The following is an 18,717-nucleotide window of genomic DNA, read 5'->3' as shown; positions in this document are numbered from 1 at the left end:
GACGTCTCTCTGCTCAGCACAGCCCGGGTCTTTGTCTGAAGGACCCTCGCAAACACCCTGCTGTATTAGGGCTCCAGTCAAATATCAATGGACTGAAACAGCAGTATTATGCAATTGATCAATTAATTCATCATTTCAATCATTTTTTTCAAGCACAAATATTAGATCATTCCCTGGTTCCAGCTTCTCAGTTGTGATGATTTGCTGCTTTTGTTTTGTGTGATAGTAAGTTGATCATTTCATGGTTGGACAGGAAAAACCTGAAGACATGAATTTAGGTTTTAGGATATTGTGACGAGCATATTTCGCTATTTACCAAACAATTAAGCATATTAGTGACTTACTGGCAGATATAGTTGCAGTCCTAGACTAAATAGGTGTTACTCACAACTGATCACATCCCCAACTGTAGTATTACGACAACACTGTAGTGTTTACTTGAAAGACATGTTTGTCGAGTTTTATTATCATTTCATTGCAACCGACAACATACATGATTCACAGTGGAGGAACGGACCCATAAAACACCAAGTAAAAATATTTCTATCTTTATGAACATCAGCGTCTTTAAATCATTTAGCCACTGTGCTATGTGTTCATACCACTGAACTGGATGTTTAGTGCACAAAACAGGAAGTTAAAAAAATATTCAGGATGTGGTTCTGCAGGTAAAAACACAGTGACCAATCAGAGCCTCTTGCAAAACCCGATAAATAGGCTACAAACTATGGGGGGGGGGGGGGGGGGGGTTTGTTGTGTGTTTCATTTTTTCGGCGGTATTTCCAATTTGGGCAATTCATCACCATCCAGGAACTCATCTATAAACTCCACCACTTCCCCCTGCGGACACACACACACACACACGAAGAAGAAAAAGAAAGAGACAACTCAGGAGGGTCTGTTTGAAGTGCATACGCATTACATATCTGACTCACAGTGCTATCTGTGATTTCTCACCTGGCATTGCTAAAGAGATGACAGCCAAGAACTGACAGGCGTTCGCCACATACAGCATGTAGTCCTGGTTTGTAACGGGTGTGCTTGTGCTGCGTCGTAAGAATTTAAAAGAAATGCCAGTGTCTTGCTGCCACCTGATGGCCTTCTGCCACATTGCAGCTTGATAAACACAGAGCCTACGTTGTACTGCAGGGTGTCATGTGATCAGACTGAAGAATCCAGGATTTTTCCAAAAGTGACACAAGGACAGAGCCTGATCCAAACTCCAACTGATAACACGGGAATCATGCAGGTCTATTTTTAAGGGTAAATTGTTCATTTGAAAGATATGTCCCCGGCTAAAAGCATCCTGTGATGCACTAACGCACACAAAATATGTATTACAAGCACTCACCTCGTCGTCGTTCACCAGGCGCAGTCTGGAGAACTCCAACATCTGTAGCTGCAGTGTGGTCTGATTGTAGTACCGCAGTGCCTCCTGTAGCGCGCACACACACACACACACGCACACACACACACACGCACACACACACACACGCACACACACACAGGAGCACAGCAGGTAAAATGTGTGTCATAGTGAACCAAAGACACAAAACAGAGATAGAAGGCAGAGTGCACGTGCTGAATCAGACATGTAGTTAATCCAGAGAACCTTAAATTAAACATGCTTTTTTGCTGTCTGTTAAATAGAAAGCAGACGGTTAGCTTAGCTTAGCATAAAGAGTGGACACAAACAAACAGCCCCTTTGGTTCTGCCACAAAGTCTCTGCACATGGCAAGGAAATGTGCACACGGAACCTCAGGTAACACAACATAAACAAACTAAATACAAAGTTTTAATTAGAGTGCTTTAAAGGCACATTTTGTCAGCCTCAGACAGAGCCGTGCCAGCTGTTTCCCTCCGTTTCAAGTATTTTAGTTAAGCTAACAGGCTGCTGGCGTGTGGTGGCTTTATATTTACTGTACACAGACATGGTGTCAATCTTCTCACCTAACTGACTAAAAGACTCCCTATGAACCTATTTGAACCGAACAACAGTACGCTTATTTGCTTTCCTGCCATGAGTTACTGTAGATGGGACGACTGATACCTCTCAAAAGTCTGACCGTGCTAAGCCAGTCAGCTTAGCTTAGCATAAAACTGAAAACAACGGAAAACAGCTACTGGCTCTGTCCAAAGGCAACAAAATCTGCCGACCAGCAACCCAAAAAGCGCACCAATTACAATTTTGTATCTTGTTTGTCTGTTCATATCGAATAGGAACTGAGTGCATAAGATTTGCGGTCATTAATATGTCTCACTGCTCTGGGGATGAAGTCCTCCTCCGTCAGCTCCCACCGGCTTTTGTGGAACTCGTAATAGGCCAAGTTATTCTTCATAACTTCATCGCTGGGGTCAAAGAGCACGTAGCTGGCTGCACACGGTACGGCGTTCTTCAGGTCATTCACTTGAAAACACGATTACAGAACTAAATCCAGGGAATTCAGTCATCATAACACAGTAGACGTTTGGAAACAACACGCTACTCACATTTGTAATAGGCAAACTGCAGGTAGTGGTACATGGTGGCCACAAAATTGTCAACCACGAAACCTCCTACGACGGGTGTCAGGTCACTTTCACAACTCACTTTCCTGTCAAGGACCTCGATGTAGTGATCTGAAGAGGAACGGTTGAGAATAATATGATATGATTCAACTTAGGCATTACGAGAAAGTGTTGAAAAAAGGGTTCATTAAATGAGAAAAAGAAGACAGATGCAAGAGGTTTGGATTTTTAACAAAAGAGAAGTGCGGGTACAGATGGACAGGGCAGGAGGAACAGAGTTACAACACAACATGAACACGCGTGAACTGACCGGCTATGGAGGGGTAGAAGTCCTTGAAGTCTTTGACGTCCCTGGGGCCCTCGGACGCAGCCAGACACTCGTCGTAGACCTTGAAGAAATCCCGCAGAGACAGCTCCATGTCTGACACCGAAGTACGGAAGTTTTCTCCATTGTACGCCCGCACTGCGCGCACAAACAGGGTCTGCAATCACACACACACACACACACACACACACACACACACACACACACACACAAAGGTGATATTGTTTAATCCGGACATGATTGCATTCCTGAAGCATTCCACAAGGTTTAAAGTCCCTTTCGTATTAAAATCAATGGTATTGATCTGTGTTGCTGTTGTGACCTATAACAGGAGCGATTGCTGCAATGCTTCGAAACTTAAAACATTATGGCAGAAAATATAAACATGAATATGAGAAGAAGAAAAACAACTGTCCGATTCTGATTACAGCTCAAATCAGGCACCCACAGGAAAAGCCATCCATTCAAAGATCGGCCTTGGAATTTTACGAATCAACACTCAAAAGTAGATCGACTTGAATAGAAAAATGTACAGCTCGTTTTCACCAACACTAGCTTTTCGAGTCAGTATCGGGCCGATAACAGTGTCGGTGCGTCTCTAATTTTCACTTAATGAAGTGTTTGTGTTGTGAAACGTGTTGTAACAACGTTGTAGCTGCCATTGCCATTTCTATTTGTGCTCGATAGAAGCCTTTGCGGGGATGGTGTAGGCTACAAGACTCCGCGGATCCTTGAAATGTCTTATTTTGTATCGTAGAACAACATGTTGAATCTCTTAAGCTTGTGTTGACCACAGACCTCATTTCCGGTAAAGAGGTTTCACACTTGTGACAACCTACGGCCGTAATACCTCTCGTGTCAAGACCCGCATCAGGTAGTTTCTGGATCGCGGCGCTGCGGCTGCAGTGGTTAGTGTATATCTGCTGCGTTCCTCTACTTTCTTGCGTATTGTGGGCGACATTGCAGAACCTCCTCTTAACTCATCACTGCTGGGGCCACTACAGCCCTGTCGAGGACCACTGAAGGGTCCCCAGACCCTATTTTGGGAAGAACTGGTGTCTATGAATGACTCTACCAATGACGTGGCCAGCTTGGCCATGTTCACCACAGGCTGCTACTCCATCAGCACACCCACACAGCCAATAATAGGATGGATAGTGTATATTTATATGGATTAACAAAGACGTGGGTGCGGGTGTGACACTTGCACGCACGCAGCCTTTCCATGTTTACTCCTCGTTCTGACTCTGCGCGTGTGTGTTTATGTGCACCTCATAGGATTTGGTCTCCAGGTCTTTGAGGTGTTCCTCGGCTCCGGGCATACTCTTGTAGTAAGCCATGTTCCTCTGCATCATCTCATCGTTTGGGTGTTTCAGCAGGAAGGTGTGGGCAGCAGACACCGCCTTGGCCAGGTTGTCGGACTGGGAGAGATAACACCAACACACATTGCAAACAGCTATTAGTTGAGGAAATAAAATAACTGCAATGCAAGCAAATGTGGTTCAATGTGGAGTGGTTGCAGGGACTCGGTAACTCATAAATCACCAATAAATATTTCCAGAATAACCGAATGGAGGACAATATTTTAGATCACTCGAAATGAATGTTGGTTTTGTCAATTATCAGGTCAAATCAAAACAATTTCGGTGTTCAGGGTCTGTGCATCCGTGGCACGTAGGTGACGTCAGAGAGCAAAGACGCGAGAAAACACCGTCAGTGACGTTGAGAAAGAAAGTGCGGCTGCATCGAAAACCATCACCTGATACTGAGTATCATAACAAGGTAAACACACGTGTAAAACGACACAAGTCCAATGTTTGGAACCCCTCGACCCTCCTCATGAAATCATATTCAACGCTTATGTAACGTGCTTACTTTGAAGTACGCAAACTGCAGGTATTTGTACGGCTCTCTCTCCTCAAATTCAACGATGGTGTCCCGGCTGGGCATGGCCTGCCTGAAAGCGGGCAGCCCCTGTTTGCAGCGCTTCAGGCACTGCGCCCTCTTCATAACGTTACCGAACGCCCGCAGCTCTGGAAACTCCGCAAACTTCTGCTCGTCTTCCAGCCTCACAGAGCTGCAGTTGAGGTTGCAGAAGGCCTCGCTGTCCCGCAGCAGCCGGTACAGCCGCAGAGACACCTCTATGTACTCCACCGTCTCCTTCCACTTCTCTCCGGTGTACTGGTCCAGTGCGTACTTGTAAGCGGACTCCAGGGGCATCAGCTCGTGCCTGGGGAAACTCCTGAAGCTGTATTTCTCATACTGGGAGTTCACCACAGAGATGAAAAATGCGAGTACAAGCGCTGAGAAGAGTTGGGAAGAAGCGGACGGTGCCATTTTTAAGTTTGGTTAATGGTGGACTGGGGGTGATCCCGGGGTGGGAGCGTGGGTCTCTATGACCGCCTCAAGTTCCACGACGTATCCGGAGAAAGCCTCTCCACCCCCGGGCGCAAAAGGCTGGAACGGCCGCTCCAGCGGGTGGGGGCTGCTGGAGCTGCTCCTCCCACTAACGCGCACGAGTAAATCACTGCTCTTGTTTTGTCCTTTTACAGGACAAGTAACAACCTGACAGAGAAAAGAGCTTTTAGACTTTAACTTCATAAGTGAGGGAGAAAATCCTGTACTTTATAGCTGACGGACCAGGTCATTTAGCCATTTCTTTAAACTTCAGGACTGACCAAGAACATATTATTCAACACAACTCTTAAACTCCGTCACCAATTAAACCCCTGCAATGGTGAGTGTCCCTCCCACTGCCACGTAGAGACATTCCTGTCTGGTCTGCCCCCCTCAACAGGCCTGAACTCCACCAACACAAGTCAGGATTCATGTAAGCATCATCTAAGGACAAACGTCATGTGTTCTGCTAATTTGACTGCAATTCAGACCTGCGTATCCATCTTTGGATGTGTGCGTATCGTTGGTATTTAAATGACCACAGAAGGGGGGGGGGTGGTGGGGGGTGGTCGTTTGCAGATGTGTGGAGACCCCTACGTTACCACGTTGACACATACCAGAAGCTGCACTGCGCAGGAGCAATACGTGGTGCCCAAAACTATCCCATTCAATCCCAGAGGGCGTCAAAGCAGCTAGAAAGAAGCAGGACGCGACAGGAAATATAAAGTACAATTTCAAAATAAAAGCACGTTTGGTTATCAAAGCTTTGCCCACATTTGTTTGTGTCTCACAAAGGGCGTCCGTTTATATAGTTTGTAGCCATGTATACTTGTGTTTCATGAACAATACGCGATATTAAGGTATCCACTTGACGTTGTGGCGTTAAAGTTCAACCGGAAGTGATACCGTTATGTCTAGCTTGACACGTGACCATTCCTGCTCTGGGACCGGGGGCAGGACTTCTATCCAAGTCCAGAGTAGAGGATAGCACCGTGGATCAGGGAGGCAGCACACAGGCCGTACTCACAGTTATCTCCATCGTCTGAGAGTTTTGTCGGCAGTGAAAATGACCCAGTGCGTGCAGGGAATGCTGTATTTGTCGGTTCTGGTGGCGTTCGCCGCCTGCAACGCTCCTCCGGTACCGTTAGACGACATCTTCATTGAGAAAACTTTCGTGCCAGAGCAGTGTGTGCGCGCAGTAAAAGTAGGGGATTATGTCAGGTATCACTACAATGGCATGTTTCCGGACGGCAAGAAGTTCGACTCAAGGTGAGTATCGCGCGAGTGAGGAATGTATTCCCACTTTTAGTCTCTCTGTGCAGAGCAGACACGGGTGCACGGTGGGAATTAGCGTGCGTGCTGCGTAAAAGTGCGCGTTGAGTGGTTCGCCCCTGTTAGCCACGCAGGCAGGCAGGCTGACTGAACTCTGAATCCATGTATGCGTAATCCAAGGGCCCCACAACCTTGTAATATCCACAGGGATTACACTAAAGGGCCCTGTTTGATCAGATGGAGAGTTTTGCTGCTATATAGATATGATCCTGCTTGATCACACTGGATTCATTGAAACCTGAGGACCAAGTCCAATGCTCTGCCTGCTTCCAGGACCTCTGAAGGTGCCTGCACTCCACTTTGGGAACCTCCTATATTATCAACTGTAGTAACAGTGTAACATGCAAAGCAGTCTGCTTTCTCAACGCAGGGCCCCTTGACCCCTGAGGGCCCCAAAGGCCTCAGATCCACTTGTTTTTTCATTTATTGCACATTTGTTATTAAAGGATTTGAAGTACTAAAGTATGCAGCCTCTGCAGTATGAGCTAACTTTGTGGCCTTGTCTTGTAGAGGGGCCCTGTGCTCACATATACCGGTACTCCGAAGTCAATTTTGAGTTGTCAAAGCAAGATGGGAGATTTAATTGTTTCTCCCAAATTGTTTTCCCACAACAAATACAGTCACTGGTGAAGCAACTTTAGCAGTTTAGCAGTTTTGAAGCACCGAATGAATGCATATAAAATAACATGTTTATGTGTATGTGTTCCAGTTACGACCGTGGCAGCACCTACAATGTGTTTGTTGGCCAGAAGAAGCTGATCGCAGGGATGGACAAAGCTCTGGTGGGGATGTGTGTCAACGAGAGAAGCCTGGTCAAGATCCCGCCTCACCTCGCATATGGCAAACAGGGATACGGTGTGTTTAGCACTTCCTGTCATATTAGCACGTCCCTGTCCTGGCTGATTGTTCTGAATCAGGCAGGACAGAATGTAACATGTTCTCCAAGAAGTTTGAGGACAGTGTGTTTATTCCTCTGGGGAGTTATTATAAATACACAGATGCGTGAGCTCACAGCCGGCACTGCTCACGGTAACAATGAGAGAATTTGGTGGGACATTGGCAGGATCAGAAGGGACAAAAATGACAGTCTTTGCAGAAAGTACAGATCTACTAGAGTCAGTCGAAGCAGAGAGGAAGTGGGCTGCTCCCCAAGCGTCCATGTTTGATGATGTCAGAGGGACGTGACAAACCAGGAAGCAGATCAGAGGAAGATGCTCTGGATCAAGATTTTCTGCTGTTAGTAGCTCAACTGCAGATGCCAGAGCATTAGCAGATGGAAGATAAACTTTACAAATCTCCATCTGTACATGAACATAAATAGATCCGGGCCAGTGTGCACCGGAGAGTGTTTGTGTCACAAACTGTTGATACTATATTTGCATGTGATTGTAGTGATGAGAGTACAAATGTAGAGGGTCTGTTTACATGTAGAGACTGTTACGTCACTTTGTGTGTGTGTGGAATAGTTAGATCACGGGATAGAGGGGAGAGCGGGGGAGGAGGCATGTGTGGACAGGTAAAAACAAGTCTGTATCAGAGAGAAGGTTAGCGAGAGAGAGGAGAAGATAGAGAAGTGAGAATATGGAGGAGGCAGAGAGAGAGATTTAAACTGGAAAAAGGCCGGCCAGCTTCGTAGTAGTGAAGATTGAAAGACTGCTGCCCACACCTCCCGTGCACCCCTCCTCCACCTCCCACCCACTAAAAATGCTTGTTGAGCTATTAAAGGCCCAAAAGACAGGGAGTCATGCTCATGTTTGAGGTGTTGGTGAGTGGACAGACTGATCAGTCGTTGCTGTTCAGGAGGCTACAGCACTGAGGAAACCACAGATATTCTACAAATCGAGGGAGTTTAATGACACGAGGGGGAGTTACTTTGTATTACTACCCATTTATTACTACGGCTGCATCTAATGATTGATTGCACAATCAATTCATTTGCAGATTACCCTTTTGACTAATACGTTCTGTAAAACCATAAAGCATCAGAAAACAGTGAAAATAGCCCAGCACCTTTGTTTTAACCCAAGCTGAACTTTTCAAGTCTTGTTTTGTCCAACCAGCAGTCCAAAACCCAAAGATATTCAGATAACTGTATCAGACAAGGACAAGCAGCAATTCAGCACATTGGATAAGACAAAACCATGTCATACCCATCGCTATAATTCATCATTTATTTTGGGTGACTTCACAGTCTGATGAGATGTTACATAAACCATAACTGGTTTCATACGAAGCTTTGCTAAAAGTCACCCAGATGTTCCAATTTTGAGGTAAAATATGCCAACTTTCAAAACTTGTTTTTTTTAAATGAATTGACAGTCTTTCAAGTCTATTTTTATTTGAATTCAAAATATAATACCCACATTTTCAAAATGTATGTTTGATTCATTGATCAACACAAATAAATCCTGATAAATAATTTAACAAATGTTTATTTGTAATGCAGCAGACTAATAAACGACTTCCCAATCACGTCAACTCCAAAGCAGTTCTCTCGTTTATCACTGCCAGGTTCACGGAGAGAAGAAGGCACTGATCAGTATTCATCTTGACACAGACTTCATGTCATTGTGCCAAGATCTAGTGTGAGAGTGATCAATACACGAGAGTCAGACCAGAAAGTACCGTCCACTGACTTGCTCTTTTCTTTTCTCCTCAGGTGACACCATCCCTGCGGATTCTATCCTCCATTTTGACGTCCTGCTGCTCGACGTGTGGAACCCGGAGGACGGCGTCCAGATCAAAACGTACCACACGCCCTCCAACTGCTCCAGAAAGGTGGAGGTGTCCGACTACATTCGCTACCACTACAACGGCACCCTGCTGGACGGCACACTCTTCGATTCCAGGTTTGTTTTGTGTAATAGTCCCTCATTCACACACAGACATGCAGCCACACACACACACACACACACACACACACACACACATACACACACATATATGTGTAACCTCTCTCCTCATCCTCCGCTGCAGCCACACCCGTATGCGTACCTATGACACGTACGTTGGGATTGGGTGGCTGATTGCCGGTATGGATCAGGGCCTTCTGGGAATGTGTGTTGGAGAGAGACGCATCATCACGATGCCGCCGTCACTTGGATACGGAGAGAATGGAGACGGTGAGTGTTAACGATGTCTTTATTGTCATTTCTTTCCTTGAGTCTGATGACAATCCTGTGAGGGATCTTTAAGAACAACAAGCGATTGATGTTTACTGTGGAAAGCAACAGGTGCTGTAGTTGCACATTTGTAGCACAAGGTGGCGGTACATCACACACATATGTGAACGTATGCAGTTAAACCACACATCGCCTCTTGTTCTCTCTCAGTCGAGTCAGGGATGGAGGATGTGGACTCGTTCTTCTCACAAACACCTGATCCATTTCTTTGCAACTTTTTATTTGCATTTTACTTGCAAGAGACAATTTTTCGATTCATTGCTTTTACTGGCAATATTATAAAATATATTTCAGGAACATTTTCAATTCAATCATACAACAACAACAATAAAGAAGCAAAATATAAAATCCAGTATGAGGGAGACCATCAACAACATTCAGGCCTTCCTTCAATGCCAGACATTTCAAAAATAACAATACAAAAATGAACTCTATAAATAAAGATTTCTTTACTTTTTAGAAGGTTCCCACACTGTTGACATCACATTTTCACTATTTGTACTGAAATTCATACTTGACCTTGTTAATAACCGTTTTATTAAATAACTTTAACTCCACCCACTACTTACATGCTCATGGTTCATGTCCAAGGCTTCTCTCGTTCCTCAACCCTTTCTTCATCTCCCTCTAGGAAGCGACATCCCAGGACAAGCGTCTCTGGTGTTTGATGTCATTCTCCTGGACCTCCACAACCCCAGAGATGGGGTCGCAGTGACCAATCAGATGATACCTGAGTCCTGCACCAGGAAGTCCGTTGCTGGAGACTTTGTACGCTACCACTACAATGGCAGCCTCCTCGATGGAACATTTTTTGATTCCAGGTGTGTGTCAGTGTTTAGTATTCATCGTAGATTTTTATTGTAAGTAGAAATGAATGTCTGTTGTTCCTCAAGTGGCCTCAGGGTGGCAGCATTTCTCTGTGCACTGAAGATGCTTTGAGAAGTGAACTGAAACTTAGAAATCACTGCTGCGAACTTCCTGTTTGCATTACAGACAGCTGCATCCTGTGCTTTGTTTCGCACGTCTGCTGCTTCTTACAACGGATGATTCGTTCAGGCACTGTATAAGAATGTCACTGAAGTGCTCGCCTAGCTGCTTAACAGATACCCCCTCCCAGTGCAAGTGAAGCGCTGGAAGACGGCTTGTTTATTAACCTCTGACCTCAGACTGTCTTAGCCTGCTTAGGGAGGCGAGAGCCAGGATAACCTAATACCACTGGCCACCGTCGTATCACTTATTTCAGACACAAAATACAATCCGGTTTTATTTGGTTTTTACAAAAAGTTTAGAAAAGGTTACAAAAATGAATAATAAAAATGAAATAACAGATCAAACAAAATCTCAAATGTACCAAGTTCTCAAAAAAGCCGAAAAGAGTCAAAGACCAAAAAGCCCCGATCCCTTTGTTGCCTCCTCCTAGTCGTACCCTTCTCCTTGGCACTTTCTGCAACCTCCGGGTCCATATAAGCGAGACAACAGAACATTCTTAAATCATTGGACAAAACAGTTCTCACTGTCTCATCCCTTCTGACAGACCGACTCATAGCCCCCCCCCCCCCCCCCCCCCTCTCTCACTGAACAGGATGTTCCCGAACTAACACAACAGTTAGTTTTTGTATTTCCAACCTTCCTCCTCTGCTGGCTGTCATTCAAAACGTGTTCACGTCTCCAAGCAATATGGGATTACACGCAACGAGCATGTTGATATCTGAAAATATAACGCGAATAATAAGCAATAGATCGTAACTCATCATAGCTTTGGAAAATAAAAAGAGAAATAGACAATTTGCATAAAATACAAACAACACCTCGAGATAGGACTTCCTCTTTTACTCGAGGCCACAGGGGCCATGTTCCCTATATGCTCGTTAGGTGTTAAATTATAATGCGTTAATTAATCAAGCGCAGTGGTTTTGAGGATTGTTGCAGGACTCCTATAGTCACGTCTGTTAGCTCGTCATGTGTTATTCACATGTGCTCTTCCTGACATCTCACTTTATACCGTGAGAAAAAACAAACTGTGTATATATAGTTCCCAGATTGACTGTGATTTCTTTCTCCATGTTGCAGTGGGATAACAACAACATATTCTCTGTTCCACAGCTACTCTCGTAACCGTACCTATGACACCTATGTGGGTAAAGGCTACGTGATCGCCGGCATGGACGAGGGTCTGATTGGAGTCTGTGTCGGAGAGAGACGCACCGTCACCATCCCCCCACATCTCGGCTACGGAGAAGAGGGCACAGGTGTGTGTGTGTGTGTGTGTGTGTAATGCTCGGACACCCTTATCTTGAAAATGTTCCCACCACTTTACTCTGCACGCCAAAACAAGCAGACACAAAAACAGTTGCTTCTTGCAGGCCGTCAATCTGATGAACATTTACATGAGGCTGGGGGGGGGGGGGGGCATACAGGGGTGTGAGTTTTATGCCCACACACGTATGTTAGAAACTCAGTGGTCCGAACCTGGAAGTTAACTATTTATTCTTCAAAGGAAGACTGATGAGCACAGGCCATACATAGGTCCAATGTGGAGATGGTCAGAAAAACAGGCATGCAGAACACAGATCCCATTTAGACAAGAGTTGACCACCAGAGTGCGTTCGGTCAAACAGAGTTCATTTGTGAATCGTGTGTGTGTGTGTGTGTGTGTGTGTGTGTGTGTGTGTGTGTGTGTGTGTGTGTGTGTGTGTGTGTGTGTGAATTTACAAGAAAGTGGAAATACATACTAAGACGTTGTGTTGGGACTGCTCATAAGCTATTCTAATATTACATACAATGTTATCAATCCTAACATGTGTATACAGGAGATATAAAATATCTCCACGATATCCAACCTCCTCCTGCGTATAAAGCAACCTGTTACAGTCATCATCCCATATATATTCCAGCCTCCTTTGCACTGTTGCACTACTTTATTAGTTACTTTATGACTGTAGTCGGATGGTGTCGTGGCAAAATGACGAGGAGAGACGGCGAATTCAAGTTGCAACGCAGCGGGAAGTGTTTCAATAAGCACAAGCCAACGTTCAACAAGTTCAACAAATCCAATGTATTGCTTTTCACAGCTTACTCTTACAGTCAAACTTCACCGCCCTTAAGTCACTTTCCACCAATCAAACCAGTCGGTTGAACCACAAACAAAGCACATCTGGTTCTCCTCATCATGTCATGCTCTCATGCCTTCGTCTGGGCCAAGAACCTTTTTGGCAGAACACACGAGTCGTGTACCGGAAATGTTTTGATACAACTCGGAATGATGTTTACAATTTGTCTGGCGCGCTTTAATCACTTTCATAGAATGTTGTTGTGAGACCAAATGTGTTCAGTTCAATCCTAAGTTATATGATGATTTTCTTCAACAATGGATGGATGAATGGATGCATAAATACTTTATATATACATATATATATATATATATATATATATATATATGTATATGTGTGTGTATCTGAACCTAGTTGTCAAATGTTTATGTTTGGGTTGTTCAGTTTTGCTGTCCTTGTTTTCGCTGCGTGTGGTGGCACTTCAAAGATGAATTCACAAAGAGCGAGTTTGTTCTTTTCTAGTTTCGAGTTGTATTGCAATAAATAAGAGTCACATTTCCAAATACAGAGAAGCAGATTCTGATTTTGTTCCTTTGTCTGCAGCTTTAACATTGTACTCTTTGACTTTCTCCATTACCATGTTTGTCTCAGGCTCTAAGATCCCTGGTTCAGCTGTACTGGTGTTTGACGTTCACATCATCGACTTCCACAACCCGACAGACAACGCCGAGGTCACCGTCACTCACAAGCCAGGAGAGTGTGAGAAGCAGACCAAGAAGGGAGACTTTGTCAAATACCACTACAACGCGTCTCTGATGGACGGCTCGTCCATCGACTCCACGTGAGTAAACGTCTGTGAGACACTTTAGGGCCCTGCTGGAAAGCAAAACTTCTTGGAAAGACATAGTTCCAGAAAAGATTTGCATCATTTCAGTGTTTAAAGTCCTTCATCAAATGCAGGGCCCTGTAGCGCGCGGTGCCCCCGCATGCTTTCTTAATTTAATTTAAAATAGAAATGTATTTCTTAATAAAAAAATTTTTTCAAAATCTTTAATTTACCAAAAAATAAAAAGTAATAAATAAATAGGAGGCCTTTTGTTTAAAACGAACAAAGTATATTCTTTTGGTTCAAATACAGAGCATCCAGGCTCACGAATGTGTGTGTGTGTGTGTGTGTGTGTTCTGCTATCTGCACGTCCGTGCAGCAGAGTTTGTGTGTGTGTGACAACAGAAATCATGTCTGTGCAGCAGGCGCCATCATAGAGACACAGAGCCCTGTGTCTCCCTCGGTTTCCCCCTCCATGTCCCTTCGGGGCTCGTGATCCAATTTATTGATGTAAACTAGAAGATTACTACCTCGGCCGTCCTGATGATAACTCTAATGGAAACTGATTTGAACCATCGAGTGAAGTGTTTGTAATTGTCTTTGGTAAATCTTCTGGCTGTAAAATAAATAAACAAAATGAAATAAACACATCTGGTCCTCTCATCATGTCATGCCCTCCTCCTCTTGTCTGAGTCAGGCTGACATTTTTGTCAGGTCAAATGATATTTGTGATTACTTTTCTGGGAAATGTATTTCGTCTCAATGTTTCCTGGCATGACTCTGTTGAACACCTCTCACAGTGGCTGCTCTGGCAACAGTTCGTTTTTATGAAACCAAAAATGCTGGGTTCAAAATACCAAACGATATGAGGTCGCGTAGGCTTTGTCTTCAACAGAAGTAACATGATATGTGTGCTTGCTTAAGAATAATGACTCAAAATACAGATGTTTTGTGTGTCTCTGTTTTATTTTGAACTCAATTTGTTTCAGATATAATTATGGAAAGACATACAACATCGTCCTGGGAGCCAACCAGGTAGTCCCAGGGATGGAGGACGGACTGATGGACATGTGTGTGGGAGAGAAAAGGCACCTTGTTATTCCTCCTCACCTGGGCTATGGGGAGAGAGGAGTCAGTAAGTCACACACAACCACACGAGCAGTTAAACGGAGAAGACATGTGATGGTTCCAGCTGTTTCCCCATTTCCATTGTGAGATATCATGTTTCACTGATAAACAAACATAAACCCTAGCCTCTCTAGTGGAGGTAACAGTTTAATATTTATAATTCAGATAGTTAAAGGAAAAGTTCCTCTTGCTGGTGACTGGAACTCACTTCTCCTCAACACATTTTTGAGTCTGAGCTCGACCACTTCACCTCCAGCTCATTCTGTTTGTGTGTTTGTGTAGCTGGCGAAGTTCCAGGGAGCGCTGTGCTGGTGTTTGACATCGAGCTGGTAGAGATGGAGGAAGGACTTCCTGAAGGCTACATGTTCATCTGGAACGACGACGTGTCAACCGACCTCTTCACCGAGATGGACAAAGACAAGAACGAGCAGGTGGAGCCCTCTGAGGTATGTGATAGCCTGCCATAATACCTGTAACACCGTAGACCAGGGCTCTCAAACTCATTTTCACTCCGGCCACATCAGCATCATGGTCGCCCGCAAAGGGCCGGTTGTAAATGTAACTACTCGTAACATATTGATAACTCTCTGCATTCACAGTTTAAAGTAGTCTTCAATGTGCTCACAATACATTTCCATGTTAAATGTACAGTAACCAGCCAAAGAGCTGCTTCTATGACTGTTTAAGTATCTCATCATTTTGACTTTCAATCTCATCTTTTTGACTTTCAATCTCATCATTTTGACTTTCAATCTCATAATTTTGACTTTCAATCTCATTTTTTTGACTTTCAATCTCATAATTTTGACTGTCAATCTCATCTTTTTGACTTTCAATCTCATAATTTTGACTTTCAATCTCATCTTTTTGACTTTCTATCTCATAATTTTGACTTTCAATCTCATAATTTTGACTTTCAATCTCATAATTTTGACTGTCAATCTCATAATTTTGATTTTCAATCTCATAATTTTGATTTTCAATCTCATAATTTTGACTTTCAATCTCATAATTTTGACTTTCAATCTCATAATTTTGACTGTCAATCTCATAATTTTGACTGTCAATCTCATCTTTTTGACTGTCAATCTCATAATTTTGACTTTCAATCTCATAATTTTGACTTTCAATCTCATAATTTTGACTTTCAATCTCATAATATTGACTTTCAATCTCATCATTTTGACTGTCAATCTCATTTTTTTGACTTTCAATCTCATAATTTTGACTGTCAATCTCATAATTTTGACTGTCAATCTCATAATTTTGACTTTCAATCTCATAATTTTGACTTTCAATCTCATAATTTTGACTTTCAATCTCATAATTTTGACTTTCAATCTCATCATTTTGACTTTCAATCTCATCTTTTTGACTTTCTATCTCAGAATTATGACTTTCTATCATAGTTATGACTTTCAATCTAATAACTTCGACTTTCTATCTCAGAATTTCGACTATGGAGATTTTATTATTATTAGTCTAACTTTAAAAAAAACAAAAACATAAAATGACGTGGTGGGCCGAATCGGCCCGCGGGCCGGGAGTTTGAGACCCCTGCCGTAGACAGTTTGTCCAGCTTGCTACAGTCCATTCATCCTTCATTTCCCCTCTTGCACCCCTCCTCTGCTTCCATAGTTTACTGACTACATCATGCAGCAGGTGAACCAGGGTAGAGGTCGCCTGGCTCCTGGCTTCGATCCTTACCGCATCATTGACAACATGTTCTCCAACCAGGACCGCGACGGAGACGGAAAGATCACCGAGGCGGAGTTCAGACTTAAAGCAGACGAAGCCGTCGACCATGACGAGCTATGACGGGACTGAGTGTTAAGCTCAGATCAGGGTGAAGGCGGAAGGGTCAGACAGCGGGGTTGTAATTCACATGTGGGTGGTAGAGTAGGAAGAGACAGGGTTGTAAGTGTAAAGTATGCCAGTGTGACGCAAGAAATGTGCTGACAGATTTTTTTTATTTTGAAGATTTCGATGATGTTCGAAGGGCTTCTTGGCCTTTTAAGAGCCAAATGAGAAGATGGAGTGAAAATTTAGGAGTGAGATTATTTTGAGTGCTAAATATTGGAAAGTCTCATCTGAGGTCTACGACGACTTTTTCTTACCTCCACTCCCATCAAGTTCATGTCTTGTTTTATGTGACATTTTTTATTTTATTTTTTATTTTGAAGGGTACAAAAGCACTCACGTGTGAAAGAACAAACCAAGGCCTCACTCCACGATTTCTACATGCAACACTCCTTTGTGACTTTTATTGTTCTTAACATTTTGTAATTGTGCGTGAAACTTTGTTTTCTTTTCACTGGGTATCAGCTGGTCTCTGAAACATCGGACAGTCTTCCAGGAGCAATGAGTCGGTCATCACTCACTGTTATATACGGTGATGATGGGGGGGGGGGGGGGGGGGGTTACGGTTGTTTCTGAAAGTTACAACTCACTTATTGATTAAGAAATAAGTGAAAATGTTAACATTTTATTGACACGGTTTACAGCTGACACCTTTTACTCCTTTACCTTTAAATGTCAGGATGCCTTCTGTGTTTCTGCTGTTTCATCCAAAATAACACTGAAAGGTCCCAAATCCTAAAATGTAGTGGTTTTGCAGTCTTTCAATCACTTTCCGTCAACTAGTTGTTCCATTGCTTGTTTTTTCTTCATCCGAATTGTCAACATCTGGATGCAGTTTAGGACTAATATTTTCTGTGTGTGTGTGTGTGTGTGTGTGTGTGAGAGAGAGAGAGAGATTGTGTGTGTGTGTGTGAGAGAGAGAGAGAGAGTGTGTGAGAAAGAGAAATAGAGAGATATGTGTGTGTAATTGTTGCTTTTGTTTTACTTTTTCATTCAGGAGAATACCGAGGCGTGATGATGAAAATGTCAACACAAAGTTTCATTTGATTAAATGACCTGACCTAAATATAAGCCTTGACTGGGTCTGTCCTTTTGTCCTACAAGTGTCTCTCTTTGCTTTAGGCACTTATTTTGATGACAGCCAGCAGATCGCTTTCTTTTCTATTCGTCGCACAATCCTTCATCAACAACCCAAAGTGTTGTCTGATATGTTTTCAGGCTGGATTCAGCTTCAGACTATAGTTTGAATTGTTGAACACGGGGGAGGTTATGCGAAATCGCGATGCCTCTAAACAGTTTAGCCCTGGTTATCAGGAGATATGACAAGTCGCACATAAGGTTGAACCGGTTAAACAGACCTGCTTCTGTCGTCAAGAAACCCTCCGTTGCCCTGAAGTGTACGGGGGAACACATACACACATACACACACACACACACACACACACACACACACACACACACACCCCCTCAGGCGGGCTCCTCGGTTCATGGGAAGTCCAAGGGTTGAGCCAGCAAATTTACACAAAGAACGGAGATGGAGGGGTGGGGGCCAATTGCCCGCACGAGTCCTCCAGGAGGCCTGGGGGAGTTTGAGGAAGAGACATCGTTAATCATTAGTCTAGAGAAGAAAGAAGGGAAAATCCCAGACGAAGTCACAAAGACCGAGTCAGCAGTTCCAGGAAGAAACTATAGGGCGGTCAGATCAGTAGTTTAGCCTGGGGGTAGGTATAAATAACCTACCCTTGACAGTGGCGGCATTAAGTCTGCTGAGGAGCTCATATCGACACACAGAGAGACCCGGCTTTCTGAAAAATACGCTGATGCAAGGCTTTTTTGCCTAAATCAATCAAATGATGTTGGAAATTCTGTTTGAAGATGTGGTTGATGTGAAGGGTAAGAATACGCTTGAAGCTAGCGAACCAGCCCGTACTGGTATAAATAAGAGCCGTTTGTAACAGCAAGCCAGAAGTGTGGGGGAGACCAGAGGGTGCGGTTGGTTAATGCTGAATCTTTTCTCAGAAAGATTAAACTCTGTCTGTAGACTGCTTTGAAGGGGTTTTAATACTTAGGTGATTTTTTCGTATATTTTTCAGTTAACACTTTTTCTC

At 43.7% G+C, this 18,717-nt stretch overlaps 2 protein-coding genes across 2 annotated transcripts; one reads left to right on the top strand and one right to left on the bottom strand.

Moving 5' to 3' along the window:
- Positions 1-439: 439 nt before the first annotated feature.
- crtap (cartilage associated protein) lies at positions 440-5,425 on the bottom strand. Its single transcript, XM_079288715.1, has 7 exons — positions 4,710-5,425; positions 4,106-4,255; positions 2,820-2,991; positions 2,492-2,620; positions 2,263-2,408; positions 1,352-1,435; positions 440-840 (listed from the first exon to the last, which is right to left on the bottom strand). The coding sequence occupies exons 1-7, from the start codon at positions 5,169-5,171 to the stop codon at positions 763-765; spliced, it is 1,221 nt and encodes a 406-aa protein (XP_079144841.1). The 5' UTR covers positions 5,172-5,425; the 3' UTR covers positions 440-762.
- A 782-nt stretch (positions 5,426-6,207) lies between these two features.
- fkbp9 (FKBP prolyl isomerase 9) lies at positions 6,208-17,680 on the top strand. The gene is made up of 10 exons (XM_079288711.1): positions 6,208-6,500; positions 7,273-7,418; positions 9,223-9,412; positions 9,540-9,685; positions 10,377-10,566; positions 11,849-11,994; positions 13,447-13,636; positions 14,611-14,756; positions 15,032-15,195; positions 16,388-17,680. The coding sequence occupies exons 1-10, from the start codon at positions 6,298-6,300 to the stop codon at positions 16,565-16,567; spliced, it is 1,701 nt and encodes a 566-aa protein (XP_079144837.1). The 5' UTR covers positions 6,208-6,297; the 3' UTR covers positions 16,568-17,680.
- The last annotated feature ends 1,037 nt before the right edge of the window (positions 17,681-18,717 follow it).

The sequence above is a fragment of the Melanostigma gelatinosum genome (genome assembly GCF_949748355.1).
Source record: "Melanostigma gelatinosum genome assembly, chromosome: 17".
Taxonomy (NCBI): domain Eukaryota; kingdom Metazoa; phylum Chordata; class Actinopteri; order Perciformes; family Zoarcidae; genus Melanostigma; species Melanostigma gelatinosum.
Note: the sequence above shows the minus strand (reverse complement) of the source record. Positions and strands in the feature narration are given on the sequence as shown.

What these genes read in the sequence shown, in the direction of transcription:
- crtap (XM_079288715.1), bottom strand. Translation starts at nt 5,171, where the DNA reads ATGGCACCGTCCGCTTCTTCCCAACTCTTCTCAGCGCTTGTACTCGCA. An exon ending in CTTCTACCCCTCCATAGCCG is followed by an intron (nt 2,621 to 2,819) that starts GTCAGTTCACGC and finishes GTTCCTCTTCAG; the next exon opens with ATCACTACATCGAGGTCCTT. An exon ending in GCCTGGTGAACGACGACGAG is followed by an intron (nt 841 to 1,351) that starts GTGAGTGCTTGT and finishes GTGTGTCCGCAG; the next exon opens with GGGGAAGTGGTGGAGTTTAT.
- fkbp9 (XM_079288711.1), top strand. Translation starts at nt 6,298, where the DNA reads ATGACCCAGTGCGTGCAGGGAATGCTGTATTTGTCGGTTCTGGTGGCG. An exon ending in GGAACATTTTTTGATTCCAG is followed by an intron (nt 10,567 to 11,848) that starts GTGTGTGTCAGT and finishes TCTGTTCCACAG; the next exon opens with CTACTCTCGTAACCGTACCT. An exon ending in CTACGGAGAAGAGGGCACAG is followed by an intron (nt 11,995 to 13,446) that starts GTGTGTGTGTGT and finishes TGTTTGTCTCAG; the next exon opens with GCTCTAAGATCCCTGGTTCA.